Below are 23,880 nucleotides of genomic sequence, written 5' to 3'. Positions count from 1 at the left end.
AATTTCGTTGTATGGATAGATACAGGAGATACTTAACAACAGACCAGATGGATCTCGACGTTTCCATCGACGGACAAGAAGGAACAATTCCCCAGATAGAATTATCTAAAGTGACGCGCATAGCCCGGTTGTTGTCTTACGTCCTGGGATGTCTAAAGGAAGATGATATTGGAAACGACATTTTTGCATTAGGAACAGGCGTGGATACCGATGCGGCAGGAAACGAAAAGTCCTTGCAAGTATGTCGAGAATCCAACGTGTTCAAGACTTCCGTCGGGGTAGAATTTACGTCGACGTTATTGGCGATGCTCAACGAATCGGACTCGGCGAAATATCTACCCAAACCCATAGGAGAAGTCTTACAATCCATGGAACCGAGTCGCGAGCAATGTATTTATCCTGGACAAAAAATGGTCGTGAAGTTGTATGCTCAATGACGATAACAAAGAACACGACGAGATGATTCTTTTTTTTTGGTTTTAATTTGTCTACATTTGTATAATATATAACATTACATATTCAAATAAAAAATATGTGCAATGTATATACACGTGTGTATAAATATCACAATCGTTAAATCTCTTAGTTGTTAGTACAAAAATTTTCGATATTTCCAGAGACAATGGTCCGAATTGTCGGTCTCTCTGAATAGATTTGCAATACTTTGTGGGCGTTGGAAAACTACAGACAAAATGAATGTTATCGCTTTATCTTTTCGATTGGGATAAAATATGGCATCGCCGATTATCGTGGACGACATGGAAATAATCTCGATTAATTCCGAATAATACAACAAAAAAGATCCAATGGTCGGCCTGCCATTGTCTGTCTTTTCGATTGTAGAATAATGTTCTGATTCGTGTTTGACCTTTAACGGAAACTCGAGATCCATCGAGATTTTTTTTTGGGCAAAAAATTCACGTGCGGCCTCGCCGATTTCGAGGTGATGATCGGCCAACCAATCACCCGTGCAACGGATCGTTTTCGGAAAAAAGTTCTCGGGTCCTTTCGACGTCACGTTTGATGTTCGAAACTTTCGCGAAGTCCATAATTTAAAATGATACGAAGCGAGGTGGTAGACCTCCTTGGTAATATGCAACGTTTTGATTTGAGCTAAGAGATTCCTTGAGTGATCTAAATCTTCTCCACACCCCAAAGGAGCAACGTACCCCGTGTGCCATTTGGGAATTCCCAACCCGACAAGTCTGTCCGTCCGCTGTACCGTGTCATTATGATACTCGAGATAATGACTACCACCAGACCGCCACGCGTGTATGGTACTATGTCTCATCGCCTCGAGGACGACACATTCCGGGCGCCTCACCAAAATCACTTCGTCTTTCGCCGTGTTATCATCGATTGGAACGTCGATGGGAACGTTTGTATCTCCCGAAGAACTCGTCTTAACTACGTAAACGTCGTTGGTCTTCTTGTTGGCGCAAGTGTGGTTGATCAACACGGCTTGAATGGCATCTCGAAGTTTCGGAGCCCCAAACACCTCAAATGTCTCCTTTTCCAAGGTACTCTGGATTGCGATGCCCAAAGTCACCAGGCAAGGGTATCTATCGGGGAGCGTTTCGACGTTCACACCTGGAAATGCATACGCCAACTTGACAGAGGGTTCACCTTCGCGGATGTTCACTGTTTTTTTGTTGTAACAGTTTAAACCGTTTATTTCGCACACAAATTCATACACGCATCTTTTTCTCGCATTCTGTTGCATGGGTGCAATTTCTCGCAAATATTCTGCATCGACTTGATCTGTCTGATGGACGACGGAGTGAGAACGATCGTTTGACGACAAAGAGTCGAAGGTAGAAAGTACCTCGATGGAAGCGCTGTCGGTGACATGGTCTTGAGGTAGTAAACAACCGTCGTCGATCGTTGGACTCGGTAATTCTTTTCGTTTCTCGTTCTTTCTTTCTTTTGCCTGCAAAAGAGAGTTCGTCGTTTCGATATTAGGTGCAGTCGAAGCCGTGTCGTTTACCTCATTCCGTAGTAGCTTTATCATATCCCAAACTAAGTCGCTAGACTCCCCAGATGACCCCGTAGTTTTAACTGTGTCACAAGAAAGGGTATTATTTTCTGGTGGAGAAGTATGCAACTGCACCTTAGGAGGCGACAGACGGTCATCCGTCGGAGTGACTAGTGGACTCGCATTCGTGACTTTCGAATTCGTGTCACTTGGAACAATGTTCAAAAACAATATTTTCTCGTCCGAGGAACACTGCGAGTTTTCGGTGTTTAGCTTCTTTGAAGGCAATGGACAATCGTTCTGTAGTGTGTCGACCGGGGTGACCAATGGCCTCTCGAGTTTTCGGCGACGACGGTTCTTGGGCGCGTTTGCATTTAATTCACATACGATGGGTTCCAGTTGTTCCCAAGTCACGACACTCGACATGACTCGAAAAGACGCCGATGGATCTTCGTCGGGGAAGTAAGGACGCTCCTCGTGCGATCGTTGCTCCGAGGTCGGAGGCCTGGCACACACCGTCAAGAGAAACAAGGCATCGTGCAACGTCATGGCTTTAGGATGCCGCGTTGCCGACTGACATGCCAATGCTCCGACGAATCGTTTGGCGAGATCGAGATCCAATCGAGTATTCTGTCGAGCAAGATTTCGTTGCTGTGGACAACTCGGACAAAGTCCTTGAAGGAGGCACTGTATTCGCGTGACACAATCTAACTCTGGGTCGTCGTTGATTGCCAGGTCAAACGTAAAGCAATACCCATCTAGTTTTTCGACCGGGTGCCCTCGAGCGGTAACAAAGACAATGCCACAGGATGGAGCGCCGGACGAAGGCGTCACCACATCTCTTTCGATCGACATGGCACTTGGTTTGGTTTTCGGTACGTATAACGACAACACTCCGTCGACATGTCCGCCGTCGTAAAGGGTATATGGACGGAGACGTTGAATCACGCGATTTCCAGGAAAGAGACGTGTCGTAGCAACGCGTTCTATCCACGTTACACAGGTAGATTGAAACTGTATCGTTCCCGCGACCCCCGATCCATATTGACCTGGCAAGTTAGAGGGACCGTTCTCTCCGAGTGGAGGTACGTCGACGAACGCGAAGCCTTGTGAGATCATACATTGTTCAAAATCCGTATATGTAGTCACGATTTCTCTACGATACTCCATTGTTGAGTTAAGGACATTTACGAATCGTCTAGAAGTAGCGAATCCAAAATATAACACCGAAAATTCTTTCGTTGAAACTAATTTCGTTGTCTCCTTTGGGAGAAATAATTGAGATTCTCACCAATTATTTTCTCGAGTCACGATCACTGTTAAAACGACACCAAAACGGCAGAAATGGCGAACAAACCGAAAGAGCTGATTTGCGACAATTGCTTCTTCATGTCTGTCGACAAAACTTACTTCGAATCGTGCCAGCGGTGTACCGAGAACATGTGCCACGAATGTATTTTCACCTGCTATGATTGTAGGGCCGAGTTATGCCACAGCTGTACCTTTGCCTGCAAGTATTGTTCGTACAATTATTGTGGGGATTGTTACCATAGAGGATTGGTCTTTCGTGTGAAACAAGTTAAATGCCACAGATGCGGCATCGATATTTGCATTGGTTGTATTCGTACAGTCAAACAGGATAATCACAAGTATTGCCCAACGTGTTGCCCAGCCAATCCAGGCGAAGATTATTGAAAAGTTTACACGGACTAAATAAACAAGAGAGAAAAAAAAGGAAGAAACAAACAAGAAGATGAAGAGACTGTATCCAGTGAACAATCTGAGAATAAAATTTTATTATAATCAACAAATCAAATATCGTTGCTTAGAAACACATGGATATCCTCGTAATAGTTCGAAAGGAATACCAGTGTATCGGTGCTTTTTGGCCGGTGACAAAAGCGCAGGGTCAAACGTGTTTGAGATTTCGGTGGAAGCCTCTGAGTTTGTTTCCGTCAAAGGAATGCTTTGCTTGTCTATTCTTTCCCACGGGTCAGTCGAAATGACTAAAGACCTCAATTCGTCACAAGTTAGAGTCAAGTCGGGGTTTCCTTCGAGCCACAAGCTCAGAAGACCGGTCTCCGAACAAACACCGGTGATTCGCGAGGCTATCAATTCGTCTAAGGAAGTCTCTCTATCCGAGAAATCGTCGGCGGTTTTCCACCGACATATAGTTCTATTGTGTCTGTAAAAGCCTCGAAAACTTTTTTTCAACCAGTCTTCGTCCCGACTCCCTTCTTGTTCCTCTACGATTATCCATTTTGTCCCACTCGTTCGACAAGAAACTCGACGTAACATGTCGTTAACTTCGATCGAGTCTCTATCCGCCTCGAAGGGTACGGGTAAGGGAGGTCCCATACCATGCCAGAAAAAGGCTAGTTGTGTAGAAAGTAACGATTTGAACCACAACCACGCCAGGCGCGTTTCTTGATTGTGTCCGCACAAGACGTTCATGTCTACCGCTTCATTCAGCGACGTCTCTAGATTGATGGGGGAAGTAGAGCACAGAGGGGTCAATGCCAACATGAGAGTCAGATCGCGACGACCCGGATCGTTTCCGAGGACGACATCCTTCAATCGTTTAAAACCCGATGCGATGTTTAAAGGTATCGTAGGCTCCTGGTGAACATTTTTAAACCACAAATCCTGTACGATCTTTTCTACGGTATTATTCTCTATAAATTTTCCGTACGTGAGTGGGTTGTGAAATATACCACATTCGGTCAGTGAGTTTGCAACCTCGTCTCGCGTGGATCCATCATCGAATAGCTTCCACCATTCCCCGTCGTTTTTTAAACGCAGTCTCAAGCGACCGGCTACAGTCGGATCTTTCACCTCGGTGCACTTTGGTCGCGGTGTTTGCGAAGTCATCTGATTTGCAAAGAAAAATAATATCCCGTGTTCATGGACCCCTGGTACGAGATTTGTACCGTCGTTACTGGTGTGCAAACTCCGTTTGGAAAAAACGAGAACCGGTGCGCCATCGGAACGACGTCTCAAAGAACGATACATTGCCCGGGATGTCACAGATGTGCCGGACGCGGCCCCGCCACGGATCTGCGTTACATGGCATCCCTGAGAGCCAGAGAGAATCGTCAATTTTCACTAAAGGGAACGATTGCACGAGTTTCGAAGCCTTGACGGTGACGGCTTCGTCCCATTGCCCGCTTACTAGACTCAAGATGGCCACACCCAAGGAAGTGTGTGGGCCTTTACAAGTGATGTCTAGATTTTCGAATCGTTGCATCGAATCGTTTACGGGTGCATCGATGATCAAGCGATCGTTTACCCAGCTCAGAACACGCAACCGTTTTGCATTGGAATGAACTTCGATGCCTTTTACTACATCGTACACGTAGTTGTGGAACCTGAAGACGACTCGGGACCACCCGGCATTCTGCCACGAACGAGGAAATAATACTAGTGCGACGTCGCTCTCGTGTAACCCCAGTGGAGTTAACTTGGATGCGGGCAAAGGCACCGGTGGTACACCGGATCCGCGTTGCATCAGGTGACGAATGTGGGTCGTGCTGATGCCCCGATTCGGAACTGCCATCGGAGAACAGATGGTCCAAATAGCAAAAATGCATAAGACGATCGCAAAATTAACGCAGGCACTGGCAAATCGATTACGTCCAGCCAATAACTGGTCGCGTTTCTTCTGGGAGGCCGAATCGTGGGCTTTTACTCGCGCGTTTAACATGGTAGCGGTAGCGATAAAGGGTTTCACGGGGGTAAGATAAATGCAACAAAAAATAAAAGTGAAAAGTAATCTGATTAAAAGAAAAGAAAAAAAAAAACACCACTTGTTTATTATCTGTAATGCATTCGATGATCTTGTCACTCGCTGCGAGATTATACTGGCGGTCTACGGCGGCATTCCATACAACTCCTGCAAACACATGCCATGCATCTAAAAAATGTGATGCCTATAGACACCAGTGCCGCAAACGACGTAAAATCGCATCCTTGGTCGAGGGTATTTCGCGTCAATACTGCCACTAACCCAAAAGCACAGGTCGTTTCAAAAATGCCCGCAAACAATGTTCCGTATTCGAGGCGAGGAGCGAAGAGAACGCTCATCCGAGAATCAAAGCGTTTGTTCTTGTAAATGAGACGCTTCTGTAAAGCGGTGAATGCAAAATAGTACTCGACGAATTCTATCACAAAAAAGAAACGAAAAAGAATAGCACCACCAGACTTTGCAATCAACCATCTCCTCGTGATGTCGTCTTTACTTTGCCCTATGCAAGCATAAATTGCTAAAACGAAGAACACGAAATCTAAAGCCGTGAAGAATACGTAAAGTATCCATTTACTCTTAGAAGCATTGGGTTTGGAAATTTGATTCAGACGTCTGTAAGCAGCCTTGTTCATGTTGACGTACTGACGACATAACCGTAAACTAATACGTCGTGAACGTCCAGTTATTTGAGTGAAAATCACATGATCATAGATGGATGATAAATTGGAGAAAGTGGTAAAGCACAGGCTATTGCAGATTTGTGCGATGGAGATATGGAGAGAATGCGAATGTGGCTATTTTCATTTCTACAATGCCACGAGGCTCATGGAAGAAGTTTTGAGAGACTGCAAAAAAACTCTAGGATCGAGTGAAGCATATACTCTAGGAGCCGCTTCTATTCTAACATCGTTTGTACATATCCACGGAATGATACCGGCAACAGACATTTTGTCGTATGTTTTGGTGTGTCTCTTGCAGAGAATTCCGGGTGACAAAAACGTAACTCTCGAAAGTATCACGACAAAGTTCAACCAGATCAACGAATACTACCTTCGTTCCCGGATGACAGCTAAGAAATTGTACGAGCACAACACGAGGAGTCGGTTGTTTGTTGAAATGCTCGACTTCATCGAAGGAAACAGACGCGTACCCCCACCCGGAATTTCCCCTGTACACGAAAGATGTCAGTTGAGACAACTGATTGAAGTGGGTGAAAGAATCAATTGGAAGGCTCTGGATGCAGAGGTCCACTCGATAATGCATCGATGGTCTGCAAACGAGTTGAAAGAAAATGATGCGCTATTATTACAACAAGCAGTGAAGATGCACAAAAAAGACCATTTATGTATATCGGACGAGATCACGATGAATCTGATAAGGTTGGTCTTAGCATTTCGGTGCATAAGCGAAGTGCCTCCTGTAGAACCCGATGTTAACCTGTGCACTCGAGGGCTATACCCTTTTCTGACCCCGCCATCTATTGACCCAAGTGTTGACAAAAACACCATGGTGCATTATTGGAAGTCTTGAGAAGAAATAAGAAATGGATCTGACGTCGGTTCCCCTAGTAGAGTCTCGAAAGCGAACATGGGATGAGGCGAAAAAAGCCCAATCTAACATCCCGCCGCCCAAACGTCCCCTTAGTAATTTTTATGTGAAACCTTGGTCAGGGATATTGGGGTCTTATCAACAAGATCGCGAGTTTTCAAAATTTGAGAATTTTCAAAGGTTTGCCTTGCAAAGAGGAGACTACGACAGAAATCCATTCGTTCCCTTAAATGAAGAAGAAAATCCGGTGACTCAAACCGTGTTGTTGAACTCTTTCGGGCCACTGGGACAATCGACGATCCACGGTGATGGGCGTCTGGCATTTAGATTTAGGGGTGTCGGCGTTTCGAGTCGCGTTTCCAGGGACGATCCTTACGACACCGTGGAACGTTTAAAAGATGGATACGTGTTTGTCAACGGATTTTCCATGAAGGAAAAAGAACACGCTTTTCGCGAAGAACTCGTGAAAAACCTGACACAGGACTACCAAGAATCCGACATCAATTTACCTCCGTATGGAGGACTAGTAACATGCATCACGTTTGCAGAGCTCAAAAAACACATCGCAGCCTATACCACGAAAGTAAAACAATTGAGACAGACCGTCATAGCAACGGATGCAGAGGCATTTGCTCTTTCCGACCATCAAAAAAAGATTTATGGGTGGAGTCGACCGACCACGGTGAATGGAGGAAGTCAGGCAGCACCCGGCGTAGAAGCATTACTTGCTTTGTGCACCGGCCCTCGGGATCTATACGATCTCTTTCGTCCCATGGGCATCTTTTTTACCGGGAAGAACAAGATCGATGCGGACAGAGATCTCGTCACGATCTTGAGTGGAGGTCGTGCAAAGATGCGCATATCGTCGCTTGACAACACCATGTGCAGAGAGGGAGAATGCGCTCCGTTTTCCTTGTGGTTGGTCTACCAACAAAAATACGCCGATGTCGTAGAAAGCGCCAATCGTCATTTGGATAATTACCCAGACGTCGACTTGGTGATCACGAATAAACCCCAGCAAAAATTTATAGAAACCTTCATGGATAATGCAGGAGACGCATCCTATTCGACGAGAAACGACCCGACAAAGGTCACTCCGTTCATTTTTTTGCAAGTGGCCATTGTCAATTTGGCGTCCTACCCTACCCTAAACGACGAAACCGATGTCCACGTGACTTTGGCAGAACACGATCGACCCTTTGTCGTGTTTCCTTCTCGCGTTAAGACCGTATAAACAATATAAACTACATTTTCGGCTAAGCGAGAGCTTCATTTGTTAAACTCGCGAGTTCTGCGATTCCCCCCACACAAAACACAGATTGTGTCATGGGATTAGGATCGGGTGTTGCGAGTGTCTTATGTGAGCACGAAATATTGACACAGACGGTCCGTCTGGCTTGGCCAGATCATACGCCCGAGCAAACATGGGGGAAAAGAAACCAAGGGATCGGGCCGCACGATCTTCTCGATGTCAAGACGCCGTCAGATCTTAAACGAATTAAGACGGTCATATTCGACTTGACACAATTAATCTACGGTTTTCCAAAGGCAGGGCGCATGTGGTTGAATTCCAACACCGATCTATCGCGTGAAACGTTTGAAGGAAAAAATATAGAGGAAGTCTTGACGAAATGTATCGACTCCGGGTGCCCTGTGGGGACAGTAGAAAGAATGCCAGATGGCGGATACAGGATGGTCGTAGATACGTTTACCGAAGAATTACTGGTGGGTTTTCTTTTCGATCATCTGGTGCGTGTTCAACGGGGGGTGACCGCGTGTCTGTCTAATCTCGTGGCAGTGTATTACGTGATGGATGGGGAACGACCGGTCGCCAAGAAGACCACGGCAAAGAAGAGAGCGCTCGCAAAATCCTACAGGGAAGACCACAAGATCCACCAAGCCGTGTTAGACTTCTTAGGCCCCGATCGCATCGAATTGTTGAAACCCGCTCGCGTAGTGCTGAACGGGATAGAAACGTTCAAAGGTTCTTTACCGGATTACCTCGGTTCGAGAGATAACATTTGGAACATGATTAATCAGCTTGAAAAAATGATCGAACGAGTCGGTATACAAAAGAGCGGTAATCTGAACGTTTTCCTCGCAAAAGGATGGCATTCTGATTACGGATCGAGCGCCAACTGGTTTCGTTTGCTCGGCGATCAACCGGAAAGTATACGCCCCCTGAGAGATTACTTTGATCGCAACAAGAGAGTCGACATGGAAGCAGATGCGATGATGATTCGATTGGGGGAGCTCGCAGTGCGGTACTTGGACGGACTTTGCTTGTTACATTCATCAGATTCGGACGTCTTGGTGTCACTTTACTGTTACGCTTCGCCCGATGTTGTTTGGACCAAGTCGTTGAAATTCAAAGATTCGAGAAATGTGATCATACGAACAGGACCCAAGGACGAAGGATCGTTTTCAGATATCCCTCGTTATCGCATAGACTTGCAAACCTTGAATCCCCTAAAGGAACCAGCGATCACAAGTAACTTTCTCCTCCCGGGCACACCCGATACTTTCTTGTTTGCGTCTTCTCGATTAAGCGACAGAAGCACCTGGTCGACTTCAGAAGCAGAACGGCGACTATGTGCCATACTCGTGGTACTCTTGGATGGCTGTGATTTTTGCGAGAGTCTAAAATCTTTTGGACCCAGGGGCATGGTGAAATTGCTAAGTCAAAATGTTCGATTGAACGAGATCATTTTTACTCGAATCACCTCGACAGAAAACGTGACAAGAGAAACAGCGGTCGGCATGGTTCACGAGTGTTTGCAACGTTTTGACGATAAGATTCGTTTTCCTTGGCGATGCGGAGACTTTGTTTGTCTGGTGGAGCTAAGATTTAAGGAAGTTAAAGACTTGATACGAGAGGCGATGCCGCCGCATCTTAAAGTGATAGAGGGTAAAGACTGGAGACCTTTCATTCGTCGCCTGTGTTATTCTGCAATGACACTATCGTGTACTGGTATCGGTTTGGAGAGGGACATGAAAGATAATGCTCGACTGACGGAAAATTTTGGGTACGAAACAGAAAAGGATTTCAAGTACATGTTTGCTGATGATCCAGAATATCGATGAGTCGTACATGTATGTTTTTATCGTGGTTTATTGTAATCAGCATTACTTGTTGTAATTAAACAAGACTAAAAAAAATACATGCAATCAATGAATCTGAACTACGTACACGCGTGACTCACGTCGTAGCCGCGTTCGGTCAATTGAAGTGCTTCTGAAAATGCTAACACTAGTAGCGTATGCGTTTGAATGGCCACCCCCGAATCGGCTTCCGTACACGGCCGAGGAATTCGTACCTTGTACTCTGGGCGAACGTCGACAAAATCTAAATCGTGATACATGGAAAAATCACCCCCCTTGACTTCGCATCCTTCTCGAGTCAAAAGGGGAAAGTGTATGGACTGGAGTCTGCACACGAGACACATGGGTTGTCCCCAGTGCCATCGTACGTCGTACTCCACGGAGTCGTTGCCTTCCAAATAATCAGTCAATATACGATACGGTGGTAGTTCGAAGGGGGGACGACCGTACTTTTTTCCCAGCAAGCAATTTCCGTGCCAGCCCTCGCACTTTCTCAGTTTCATGGGGTTCGCCTTTCCGTTCCATTCGAAGCATAATGCTAATGCCATGTGTTGGCGAGTCATGGGACGACTCAAGACAGAAAGCGAGTCCGGAACGTGCCAACGACTAGGGACGTGGTTCTGTTGAAAAAGCGGTGCTAGCGCCTCCAGGTGACAACGTAGAGAGATCTTGTTAAATATGTTTGCAATTTCCAATCTTATGTCGTCGTCGCATTCGCCATTCCCCACGACGAATCGATTGAATATTTCTGTCTTGTACCTCTCGAACCATTCCGGGTAATTTAAACATTTATCGGCATCTCCAAGAAGCCCCGTCAAAAATGCAGCGTCTTCTTCGCTCGATGGTTGAATGGTCAGCACTGCCGAAGCTTTGTGTAAGATTTTTTTCCATCGAGTCATAACACCGTCGTCTACGGGGTGAAACTTTGACAAGTTCGATGGCACAGACGGAGGTGCAGATTTTTGTGTTTCGCGAAGTTTCCGTTGTCGTCGAATGAATCGAGCATTGCTGGGATCGTCGTCCCCGACAGGACGACGGTCTGATTTTTTTACAGAGTTAACCGTGGCCGGAAACCTTTGCAATTGGTCTTGCGTAGAGGGACACAAATAACCGACGCTATCTTTCGGACAGAGCGCCATTTGGTGTCTTTTTTTTTGGGGGGGGGACGCTTGTAAAAAAAAGTGGTTTACTATCGGTAAACCCTTACTTTGCAAGCTCTGTTTTTAAGGAACTTGTGTCTTTGATCGCCTCCATGTCATAGAAAATTTGTCCAGTGGAACTGGGTTTTTGGATTAACTCCATGTTATTGAGAATTTGTTCAGTGACGCGTTGAAGGTGTACGCGTTGATTTCTAGTTTCCCTGAGGCGATCGAGTAAACTGTTCCGGTCTTGCATAAAAAATGCAATCCCCCAGTTTTGTTCGAGTCCATTGTAGACCAACGACTCTTCGTTGTCGATCGACGTAACGGTGATTTTTCCTAGGGCTAGTATAATTCGCTCGGACGAAGCTTTTGCGTACTCGATGACCTTTTGGTAATATCTTTTGAGATTGTCGTCGGAATACAACAACTCCATCTCGGACTTCCATTGCTCGATACGGTTCGTGTTCAATTCCAATAATTTACGGAGATCGTTTTCTATAGTTTGTATGACCCGTTTTTGAGCTTGAAGTTGATTTCGTTCACTCAAAAGCTGCTCCTTGACGTGGAGTACCTCAGATAAGGCATACAAAGCCGAAGCGTGTCGTTTCGTGTCGAGAGTCAAAGGAAATCCGTATACGATCCTCAGTCCATTTACGAGGGAAAAAATGAACTGCCCTAACGGAGACAGAGATTGGTTCCACTCGTTTCGCTTATTATCCAAGGTAGTCATCGCTTCTTCAAAATTATCGATATCAGAAGAAGAACGCTCCATTTTTTTTAATGATGAATACGGCTCGAGCTTCTACATTTATGAAAGATCCTGATTACATGAACGAGGTCAAGCGGGCCCTGGAACTCAAACGCACGACCCAAGAGTTAAACAGAACCAAAGAGCACAACAAGGGATTACTCTCTCGAATCGATGCAGTCGATAAAGCCGCGAAACGTAACTCTTTGAGGCACGCTTCTGAGATGACAATAGTGGAAAATCAAAGAGACGAGTTTTGCAAACTTTTAGATGTCAAGGGGAAGGAGCTTGCAATCGTCGAAGAGCGAGCCAATGAATTGGAAAGTAAACTACAAGTGGCGAGCGAAAAAGTTGCACGATACGAGAAAGAGGCTGCTGCGAGTATCGCCAACGAGTTTCATGTTCACATTCGGCCAGAAAATGCATACGATAAGTTGCTCGAACACGCCGTGAGAAATTTGGGCGAAGTAAGACCGTACTTGGTGGAACAATACCAAGATGTCGTGACACACACCTCTAACATGACTTGGCAGACTTTGCTAAACGAGACCATGTCGGGTATTTTGAATTTGTTTTTTGTTCTAAACATTCCGTGCAAAAAAATGAACCAGCGGGAGATGGTCGTGTCCCTGGAGAAAAACGAGGAGCTATGCGCTATTTTCGTGCGATACATACAACGGTGTCTCGAATACGACAAATTCATAACAAGAAAACCAACAAAAGCACAAATGGTGCCATTTCGCAACCGAAAACTTCGGTCATTCAATTCGCTGGCAGAAGGATTTAGGGACATCCTAAAATGAAATGTATAGTTCCACTGTGTTTTTTTTTGGGTTTTTATTTTTTTATTTATCAATAAAGGTTACATCAAACCATGCTAACACTGATGCTACACTAGAATCGAGCGTCCATTCTTTGGGATCTTTAGCGGGAGATGTAAAAGCGTTTAATTCTGGTCTTGTCAAATTTAATATCACCCACGCTGCGTGTGCCCTCGACGTGATCCGATCGATGGAAAATAAAGTACAGAGGGTCACTATCTGCTTGAGGCGCCAATGAGAAAAATCCACTAGTAAGACGGTTTTAAATTTGCGAGCGCCGATCACAGAATCGTCTATCTTGTTCTTTTTCGGATAAACTCTCGATGCCACTCGTCGAATGCACTGTGTCGTGGTAATCGATCGCATGTCGTCACTGGGAACCAACTCGATCGTGGCCAGATCATGAGGCACAGTCTCCCATTGGGATAACAACTGACGGCGATCCGGGGAATCTGGAGTGATCGACGAGTCGTAAACTAAAAAGTATTCTTTTAATGGATGTACCATGATACGTGCAAGAAGGTCTAAAAGACCGTCTTGCATGGAACCCGCATCGACCAATGCACGCGGTGGTCTGCACATACCACATACGGCAGGAACTACGATGGACGATGGATTATAGTAAAACCGTCGCCCATGTATTTCGCATTCTTTTGCAATGCGAAGTTTTACCAAACATTTCCAGGCACACCGATCCTTTTCGTCTAGTGGCTCGTGCAATAAAGGCATCGAGCCGTTAAAGAGCGCCTCGTAGCATCGGATCACATTCCGTTCTTTTTCTGTTGTTGGCGCACTCAGTCCACACAACAAACGGTATTCGTTATCGTGCTCGTCGTCGAAAACGGGCATCAGAGTCCCGGGATCGACGATTCTCGTCGCATGAAGAACCGGTCTCTTTGGTGAAACTGACGACTCATTTTTTTCGATGAGATCTTTTAGCCATTTAATCAGTTCGTTACACGCCGAAATGTCTGTCTTGTTGGGATCTTTAATTAGTAAATTTTCTAATGATACCCAGAAATCAAGCCCTCCGGTTTCCACCCATTCCTTTCCATTGGCCGCCTTCTTTCCTTTGTGACTACTCATCGTCTTCCAAAACCAAGACACAGCCTTCGCCCATCCAGTCTGTGTACAATTTTGAGCGACGAAAACTCGAAGTGCCGCTCGAATTATGTCCGGACGAAATTTACGAATTGGACATATACTTGCACGACACAGCCAAACATTGCGACAAGGTTCGGGATGTATGACAGACACGTAGAACGGGTTGAGTTCTATCCCTAGCACAGAGAGTTGAGGTGCTCTTTTCGGGGCGTTACAGTGATTCATAGAGATGACCGTTGGATGTAATGTGGTGATACTCGGTGCATTCTTTTTGCCTTTCGACGAGGATTTTGTTGAGGGTTTCGTTATAAATCTCAAGAGGAACAACTCGTTGTTTTCACACACGTCTCTTGGGTCAATGGCGACCCCTCTTGATTCGTCGTCCATGCCCTGACTCGTCGTCGTCGTCGTCGTCGTCCGTGTCACTATCGATTTCGTTACATTTCGAACAAACAGAATCTCCCTGGGCGGTGGCGATGGGTACGACCGGTTGAGGAACGACGACCGCTTGACCCGTGCGATACGGATCGTTCTCTCTGTATTTCATGGTTATATCAGCAGCTCGATGTCCAGTGTTACACATCAACCAGAGTTTCATTCGCCTTTTGCGAAGAATGCGATCCATGAAGTGAAACCGTTGCAAACCCATAGCTTTTTGTGTTTGATCCAATGGAGCCATGGGTATTTTTTCTCGATTCAACCACGCCCGCAAAACGTTTTGAACCAAGAAGCGTTGTAACATGATGCATTTTGCAGACACACGGTCGTCGTCTATGTCACTTGTTGCAGCTATTAGGGCTCGCGAGAGCCCTTGGCGCGTTTCGACTTCTTTGATCTTTTTTGAAGAATGAGGCTCTCCCAAAATGGCTCGCGTCACTTCGACTTGGTACGTTTGAACGAACATGTCATAACCCAACGCGTTGGGACGCACGTTCAAATGACAATCGACGTGGCTCGAACCTTCTGGTAATTGATATCGCACAGGCAAACCGACTGCATCTAGATTACAGCCTTTTTGGATGAAATCCTCTAGCGCATAAGTTTTTTCTTTGAGTGTTTGCACGTCTTTGCGATATCGGTTCTTGAGTCGAAACAGCTTATCGGTCATTTCTTGGTGCGTTCGTCTCATGGCACTTGCTAAAAACCCCGAACCACTTAATTCTTCCCCTCCCCCGATTCCTACGACTCCGTCGTCCGTCGACATGACGGCAGCTAACTCGGCAAGTCGAAGTGCCGTGGTCGTTCCTTGATTGACCTGTTCCCTGAGCATGCGTTGTCGCAGTTTGGTTTTTTCCCGTTCTCTCTTCTCTTCGTCGAGCGTGCCAGTTGCATCTCTGTCTTTGTTGTCTTGTACCGGAACGGTGACTATGTATGGCCTAGATGCAAACTCGAGAGATCGATCGTGTGCTTGATAGAGAAGCACCAGTTTATTGTACAAAGGTAAGAGCCTCGATAAGTCGCTGTTGGGTCTTTCGTCGTCGGTCGGCGTGTTGAAAAAAAATAATTCAAATGGGCCCGGATCGACTTGTTGATCGATTCCCTGACAAAGGTACTCTCCTGAAGGTTGAAGTCGAGCGATTACAAAATCACGGGGCACGTAAGGAACGTTTCGTTTTTCGCCATCGAGGTTTTTGTATCCCAGTGGCGTGAAACCGTATCTAATGATGTTTAGCGTAGAGTCACGAATGCATTCATCGAGGTATGGCGATAGAGCGACATCGAAGTCCTCCCTGAGTTTGTCGATCTCTTGCAATTCGGCATCTTCGTCTTCGCACTCGTCTGGACAACTCTCGCCAAAGTTGCGAACTAGTCCCTCCACGAACATTTCCATGGAATTGAGACCGCGCTTGTGCAGAGTGTCGATGCAACGTGATACATACGGATCCCTTTCGGAGAACTGTTTTAACTCTTTTGTGTAATCTGTAGGAAACACGCGTACCATGCACCCACCCCGTATATTTTTTAGCTTATCTCTGTGCACGCGGAACATGTCTGCAAAGGCGCGTGTGCATCTGTCTTCCAGTAAAGTATGGGCGTAGAACGAAGCGTCGATCACCGAACTGCAACGGGGCATCAAAACCGTCGTCATTGTCTCGTATCGTTCCATTTTCCCAAATCTACGACGGCGGCTCGCAGGTAAATGGCCATGCACGTACCGAGATTTTTCGACCAGTACAAAATGTTACTACTGCCGACGCTCTGGATGATGAAATACTCCACGGTTATGTTGCAACAGAGTCCGACGGCCAACGCACAGAAAGTCAACAACATCGGGTGCAAACGACCATCCAACAATATGCATAGTAAAGAATACATGGTATAATCCGAAGCGGTCACGAGCGTACACAAGGTGATGAGGATGGGAAGCATCAACGGATTCATGTGTCGGAGACGTTCAGGAACAAATTCCCCCGCTGTGTCATCGGAAGCGTGACTATTGGAACCGAGCAGTAGCACTAATGACAACAAGGAAGCCACCGTTAAAAACACCAAGATCTGATGGGTGACAGAAAATCGTCTGCGACGACTGGTTTCGTAGTGAGTTCGATGGAGAAGCCGAACGAACTCGAAATCCGAGCACAACATTTTCCCGTTCTTACAGATTATAGAAAAAATGGGGATTCTTATGGAATGACCAAAATCACCGACGCAGTACGAGCTCTAGGACACGGCGCTAGTAGATTGTGGCATTGGTGTACGAGTTGGTTCCGTGGTCCCTCTTCTCAATACAGAACCACAGACATCGACGACGAGGCGTTTAAGTTAGACGAATATGAAAAAGTTTTGTTAAACATTCTCGAGAGAACGGAAGAGGCTATACGACAAACACCACCGCCACGCGGTCAAATGCAATATTATTCAGCGATCAAGAGTAAAACGCAACAAGAACTACAAGAAATAGACAAGCGACGAGTTAGATTAGTCGAACAAAATTCTTTAATGAATATAACACACACAATGGTATAATAAAGGAAGGCCAGTTTAAAATGGCACGACTAAATCTCTTACGCTTTCTATTCCCATTTTATTATAATCCCGTCTCCATTGCACCGGTACCCGCAGTTGCGGTCGATTACATAGTAGGGGATCTATGGCTTCCCCATCTTTGTTGCGACATCGCATCACTTCTACGAACAATCGATAAGCTTCCATGCACCATTCTACATCGTCCAATTTTAGGCTGTGAGATACGATGGGTGGATCTAACATAGACAACTCCTCCAACACCAGCGAAAATTTCATCAGAAAATCATGACCTGGAGACCCCGAAATGACTGGACCGATCGGTAATACTCTCAGTAACGGCTCGGAAAAATACAATATTCCTTTATGGGGTCGATCCAAACGAAAAGGGGAGGGGTCTGCAAAACAGGCGAAAAGTTCTGGCTTGGGCCTACATTCTTCTATTTTTCGACGGATTTGCTCGACGAGCATTTCCGTATGATTAGACAAACCGCACGTCAATACGGTATCCACCAAGACTGCCATTCTCTCATTCACAAGGCGAGTTCCCCACAATTCGTGGCACACGCACACCGCCAACGCCACGCTCGAGTCGTGTACGTCTTGTTCTATCAATCTCCCCACTTCTGGGATCTCCTCTATGCCATCCCAACGTCCTGTTTTTTGTCGTCGGACCAACAGCTCCACGCAGGGGTTTGTACAATCACGCACGCCTCCCGTACTTTCCTCGTGCATTTTCCAAGACTTTTCAGCTCTCATCAATTCCTTGAAAAGTTTCAAAAATTTGTAGGCAGAGAGTTTTTCGAGTTCGCGAAAATGTCGCGATTGACCGGTGGTAACATCGATCGCGACTGGCATCTCGGGAGGACAAAATTTTCCATCATTCGTAGCGTACGCCGTTGTCGCGAATTTTAAGAAACCGTCCTCCCACACCTTGACCACGGTGTCGGCATCGAGTATAGAATGCGTCGAAGGTTCGTCGAAATCTAGTATCAATTCTTTATACGACCGGGAATTGAAGTATGCAAAATGTATCAGCCTTTCCCTTTCGACCGGCATCGCTTGGGTGTTTGACCTTTTTTTGTGTTAGCCACTTGCAATGCAATTTTGTCGATGGTAGGTTTTACCCGGGAATAAAACCAACGGTCGTCGCGTCTGATACGTCTCTTTCGAAATTTCCCACCCGAGTCTTGCAACAATATACCGTAATCACGCTTGGCCAGCGTCAAGTAAATCCGCAATTGAATGATCTCGTGACGCCGGAACGCTATAAAACCCCGGCGACGGTATTTTATCTCGAGTATTCCAGTCTTTTGTTTTTTGTCACAGAATTCGGCATCGACCCGACCTACGACGTGCACTTTTATGGACTTCTGTTTTGGATGGGCCCACGTTTTGGTGTAACATCGTTGCTTGTCAGAGAATCGATACGAGTACTCTTTTTCTAACTTGTCGATCACCTCTGTCTCCTTAGCCTTTCCCAATTCCGTGTTCACAAACGACGAAATGAACCTCTTGTTGACATTTAGATTTGCCGCCAAAGCGTCACTCTGTATGCCGTCTTCGACGGAACACAAAACAAGCTCCCTGTCTTTCCCGCTTACAAACCCCGTAGAAGAATGATTGGACAGTTTTTGGCAATACATGCGCGAACTAGGGAGTTGCCTGAGGCAGGCAAATTCGTCGAACTTTCTTCTGCGCAAAGTATTCCCAGGGCGCCATCGGATTCCTCCTCTTTTACGAATTCTCTCGACAGCAGCAGGTCGCGTGTCAAAAGCATGCATGTGAAGAAGCGCGGCTATGTCGGACACTACAACGTTTACAAACCTCATGACGTTCTATCGTTTCAAATTTTATTAAAACATCTTTCGTAAATAATCAACAATCAAATCGACACACTCGACACACTCTTTCTCTGGTTAAATCTTCGTCACAGGAAGTTCGTCTTTGGGAACGGGTGGGAACAACCAAGACGTACAATGTTGTCGAGGACATCTACAAAACAAAGGTAACCCCGTTCCTTCGCGGACGTTTATGCCAGTGTTACAATGAATACAGTGTATGTAATGTGTCTTTTCGTGCGACCCGGTAAGATACAAGCTGTGATGCAGAATGATCGATGTCTTGATGGCATCTCGCATTATCCAAATGTAATTGGTACAATGACAGAACCAATACTCCGGGGTATCTTCGTTTTGCATCGGATTTCCTCCACAGCGCGCGCAAATTGTGTCCTCGGACGTTAGTATCTTGAACTGGGCAAATTCAGAAACCGTCCCTATAGGACGTCCGTTCCTTTGTTCTTTCCACTCGACGGTGTGCTTTTGTGGGCATCTACAAAATACACAGCTTACGGACCCCGAGGATCTTTCCTGTACGAAAATGATCGTGTTACAGTCATCGCACTCGATGCTAACTTCGTCGTCAAATATACGTTCTTGGTGCTTGACGGGTGTTCTTATGATGTCGTTCTCAAACACCCAAATTTTAGTACGACATGTGCAGAAGGCATACGGCGAATTCGATGCTTGAGATTGTGGACTAATTCCACACGATGCGCATCGAGTCAGTCTTCTTTTTGCTACATGGAATTTTCCATACAATGAAACTGCAAATTTGTCTCTGGGAGGCTGTGGCGTTTCTGTCATAACGTTTAGTTTTTAGGATGGTCTACGTATCGTTTTATTTTAAATCTTTTTCCGCCACACGAAAAATTGGGTTTTCACCCGTCTTTACATTACATTACCAGTCGCCCGATCTATTTTATTGCACGAGGACACCAAAGAGTGAGTGTTCTTTTAATCATTTTTTTAATCGACTATTGTAACTTACAAAGATTTAATTGAACTCAATCGCAAATAAAATTCAAAGTAACTACACGAATCACAGTCTCTTGGGGTCCACGCACGCGCTTCTGCATAATTACCACCATTCCATGCATCGTTTTTGTTTTTGATACAGGTCTTGCACAAAACATCGTCTAGCACCAGTCCCACTCGTTGTTGCCAGACCAACCGTTCCCGTTTTTCTTTCCGAAAAAGCTGTTCCGATACTTCTGCCTTGCGGCAGTTCTTCTGTGTGTATTGTTTCGAATGTATCACACAAAAATGCATCACGGAGTTGCGGTTTTTGTCACAGTCACAGACACGACATGCGTCTGGAAATTTATCCTCGGTTTCGTTCCATGGGGAATAATACTCCTCGCAATGGTCACGACAATGTGTTGGAGTCCACTTTTGATACGCATTATAATCGCGAGTCACACGTATGATGTCTCTTTCGTCTCTGCATTCCCTACAAAGTATCCTATCGACTAGCATCGTAAAACGGTCGTGCCACACCCAACGCTCTTCCACCTCCACCTCGATATCACGCTCGTCATATTCCGTTTTTGTCTTTATTTGATCGGTGTCATTTTCATCGTTATTCATACTGACATGAATCCCGTACGACTTGTTGTCATCGTTCACGAGAACAAAAAAATAACAATAAAAAACCACCGGTTAAACCCCACACAGTTTATCCCCCAAATCGCAATAATTTTCGTCTGTTAGTTCCTCTTTCGTGTCGTTTTTTTTAGTTAAAATCCATCCAAGACAATGATACATCCTGCTTGCATGCTGGTCAATAGGTCATCCACGAACGACGATAATGCCGGAACGACCTCGTCGTTCCACCATCGATCGTCGAATTCCAAAGATGGGTTTTTTACGAGCTTCTTTTTGCCATCCTGGTCATCGTTGTATAGCTCGATTATGTATCCACTAGAAACGTTAGCGAGAAACAAATAGGTCTGTAACTGAATAAACTCAGTGTCCGTTACGCACGGTTTTCGTCGGACGCGTGTTTTGATTTCCACTACCCTCCCATTTTCGTCTAGACAATCTATGCGTCCCGATATTACCACTTGCACCGTACGATCTTTTGAACACCACGCTAATTTAGAAAAACGCTCTTGCATTGATCGACATCGCCCGACTTCGGGATGACTCTCGGCAAGTGCGACGGCTACTTCTTCGCTGTTTTTTCCAATTTCTGTACGAGCGAAACCCGCTGCTGCATCCACCAAATCCTCGTGACCTTTACTAGATAGATCGTTTTTCAGGGAAATAACTATATCGTCAAAGTTTGTATGATCCTTTATGTCATATTTTTGATCTTTGAATGCTCGACCAGGTTTCGTTCGACTCACCATCTTTAGTTGATCCAAATTTGGACGACAAGATGGCGGCGTACATTCACCTGTCATGCGATACCAAACGCGTTTGAGAGTCTCCATTCGGGAACAAAATGGGTTTTTTTCGAGGATGCACCCGATTTCACTGGCATAGAGAGTGACGACGGATGGTCGTCTCGACATGACCCCCCTATTTCGTTCTCGTATGCAAAGGTTGGTATGCAGCGGTACCTTATTCCGACACTGCCACCGGTAGACTGCCGTCCATGATCAAGTTCATCGAAGTAAATTGCCAACCGATAGCCAAGATTACTGACATCACTAGATCGTCACGGGTAGATGACGTTTTGCCAGAGTAACAGTTTTGCGAAGCGTGATACGTAAACGCACCCATCTGAGTGACGAGTTCCCTTAGCGTCATCCGGATCGATTGTTGCGTGGGTATGAGATGACTTAAATCGGGAAGGGTTACGTCGGCGATTGCGTTGCCATTAAGTCGATTTGGGTGATCGATGTGAGCCACGATCTCTGCCACGGATTCGCCTGCGTCTTTTAAAACGGCATATCTTTCTTTGATTACGTCTGTCATCGTAGAAAATTGGTCTACCCAGTAGACGCATCTCACGAGTGCAGATAGCGTGTGTTGCACGAGAGATTTTTTATGTCGTGTGGTAACCCCTGGGAGAACGGTGCCTTCTGTACTTTGCATCTTTACCATATTGACGATACGACCCGTGTTGGCATATTTCCTCTTGATCTCGATTTCCAGCGCGTGGCACAGATCTTGAGTCAGGTTATTTTCGATCCACAACGCAATTTCCGCTCTTCTGAGAAGTGGGTAAGTGCGTTCCAAGTTTTTGAGGTTGTACAGTATCAAATCCCGGTGAACGGCCATCATATAACCTCCTTCGTGGGATTCCATGTTGTATTGATCAAGTGCTGCAACCTAAAAAAAAAACAAAAAAAGGTAAGAGACTTAAGTGTCGAAATGGAAAATACCAGGGATATCGTCACCCCGACGAGAGCAATATGCAGGGACCCGATATCGTTATTTCACCCCGTTCGTTACCATCCCGCAAAAGTAATCGATCGGATACACGAGCTCGTGTCAGCCACCTTTGTATTACAATGTCAACACAAGACTTTCGAACTTCAACACGCCCCCGAATGTCACGAAACTGCCATGTGTGTACTGGGGTACGATCATCCCGTGGCTCGTATCATGGAAGATGACGCTGATCCAGTGGTGCGGCAAAAGACCATCGAACTCTTGAGTAGCTCGATATCTTCGTTACCCCGTACCAGTTCCAATTGGATGCAGGCCCTAGCTATGCTAACTTGCGAGACAGGGAAACCTAGAGAATTTGCTTCGTTGGTGGAAGCACTGCAACATTCCCCTGTGATGCAAACGGAGCGTGGCACTGTGTGGATGCTATGGTTATGCGCTTTATCGTGTCTAGTGTTTCCCCTGGACGAGTCACATCCTCTCACTCGCCCGTTGGTGGACAGTGTGATATGCACTTTATTGGGTAAAACTCCACCTACGTCTACGCATTCTCCCATCCAAGAATGCGTTCTTACCATCTGTTTTTTGGCAATGGACGGTGACTTAGGAGGGACGCTCCGTCTTTGGAAAGAACAAGACTCGCCACACGACAGAGACCTTAGATTAAGGGCTCTGGTAGACTACGTATCCGAGAACGTGGCGCTTGGTAAAAGTCACTGCCTAAAAAGGAACAATCGAACGACGAGACGTCACTCACGTAAAATTGGTGTTGAGTCGTCTGTAGAACGATACACAGACCGATGCCGCTAGTTTTGCTCGCTGCTTGGACCGGATCGATGACCACTGCTATGGTTTGGACCATTTTCAATACGTCTTCTGATAAATCGACCCTGCGATGCTTGGCTACCTGAGCGATGAGATTAGCCGGAAAGACGGACTGTTTTGAATCCCCTTCTGTGCCAGAATGACCCAGAATCTCTCGCGTGTAGAATCCGTCGACCAACATCTCCATGACCCTCTCGACCAAACCTTTTTGTCCTATGTTGAGATCGATGTGACCTGGTCGGAGATGAAATCGATGCATGCAAGTTTCTGTGCGTCCAGTGCACGCATTGCACACCATTGAGTGGTGAATACTGTAAACATCGGGAAACTGCATCAAGCGCATCAACCAGTGACCGGCTGGCATGGTTGAACATAGCACCGTCATGACCACTTGCCGGTTGATCAAATAGGCCATGGTCGATGCTACGGATTCCTTTCGGTTAAATCCAGCTTCTTCTATCACTGCTACATCTGGAGATTGACCTCGTCCACTCTATTAAAAAGAAAGAACAAACAAAATCGACTGTTGTTATTTTTTATCTCGATGCATCGAAGGGTGACTGGGGGTTAATTAAGTGTTATGGCATGTGCAACGACGACAACAGCAACAGCAACGCTATCGGAAAAAGAGGTGACTCGGTCGATCTGGATGGACCGAAGTCACATTCTCAGGCCCTCTCCCCCGGTTAATCTCTTGCCACAGTTGAAGGAATACGAGAAATG

At 45.9% G+C, this 23,880-nt stretch overlaps 1 protein-coding gene across 1 annotated transcript; it reads right to left on the bottom strand.

The window, feature by feature from the left end:
- Positions 1–21,117: 21,117 nt before the first annotated feature.
- LOC137986696 (uncharacterized) lies at positions 21,118–23,263 on the bottom strand. The gene is made up of 2 exons (XM_068833641.1): positions 23,090–23,263; positions 21,118–22,272 (listed from the first exon to the last, which is right to left on the bottom strand). The coding sequence occupies exons 1-2, from the start codon at positions 23,192–23,194 to the stop codon at positions 21,559–21,561; spliced, it is 819 nt and encodes a 272-aa protein (XP_068689742.1). The 5' UTR covers positions 23,195–23,263; the 3' UTR covers positions 21,118–21,558.
- Between the last annotated feature and the right edge of the window lie 617 nt (positions 23,264–23,880).

The sequence above is a fragment of the Montipora foliosa genome, unplaced genomic scaffold, assembly GCF_036669935.1.
Source record: "Montipora foliosa isolate CH-2021 unplaced genomic scaffold, ASM3666993v2 scaffold_264, whole genome shotgun sequence".
NCBI classification, from domain to species: Eukaryota; Metazoa; Cnidaria; class Anthozoa; order Scleractinia; family Acroporidae; genus Montipora; species Montipora foliosa.
The sequence above is the reverse complement of the archived record's forward strand: the minus strand, read 5'-3'. Positions and strand labels throughout refer to the sequence as shown.

Coding starts and splice junctions, on each gene's coding strand:
- LOC137986696 (XM_068833641.1), bottom strand. CDS start 23,194: ATGGTCCAAACCATAGCAGTGGTCATCGATCCGGTCCAAGCAGCGAGC. Junction 22,273..23,089: donor CGACTCAACACCAATTTTAC/GTGAGTGACGTC, acceptor TTTTTTTTTTAG/GTTGCAGCACTTGATCAATA.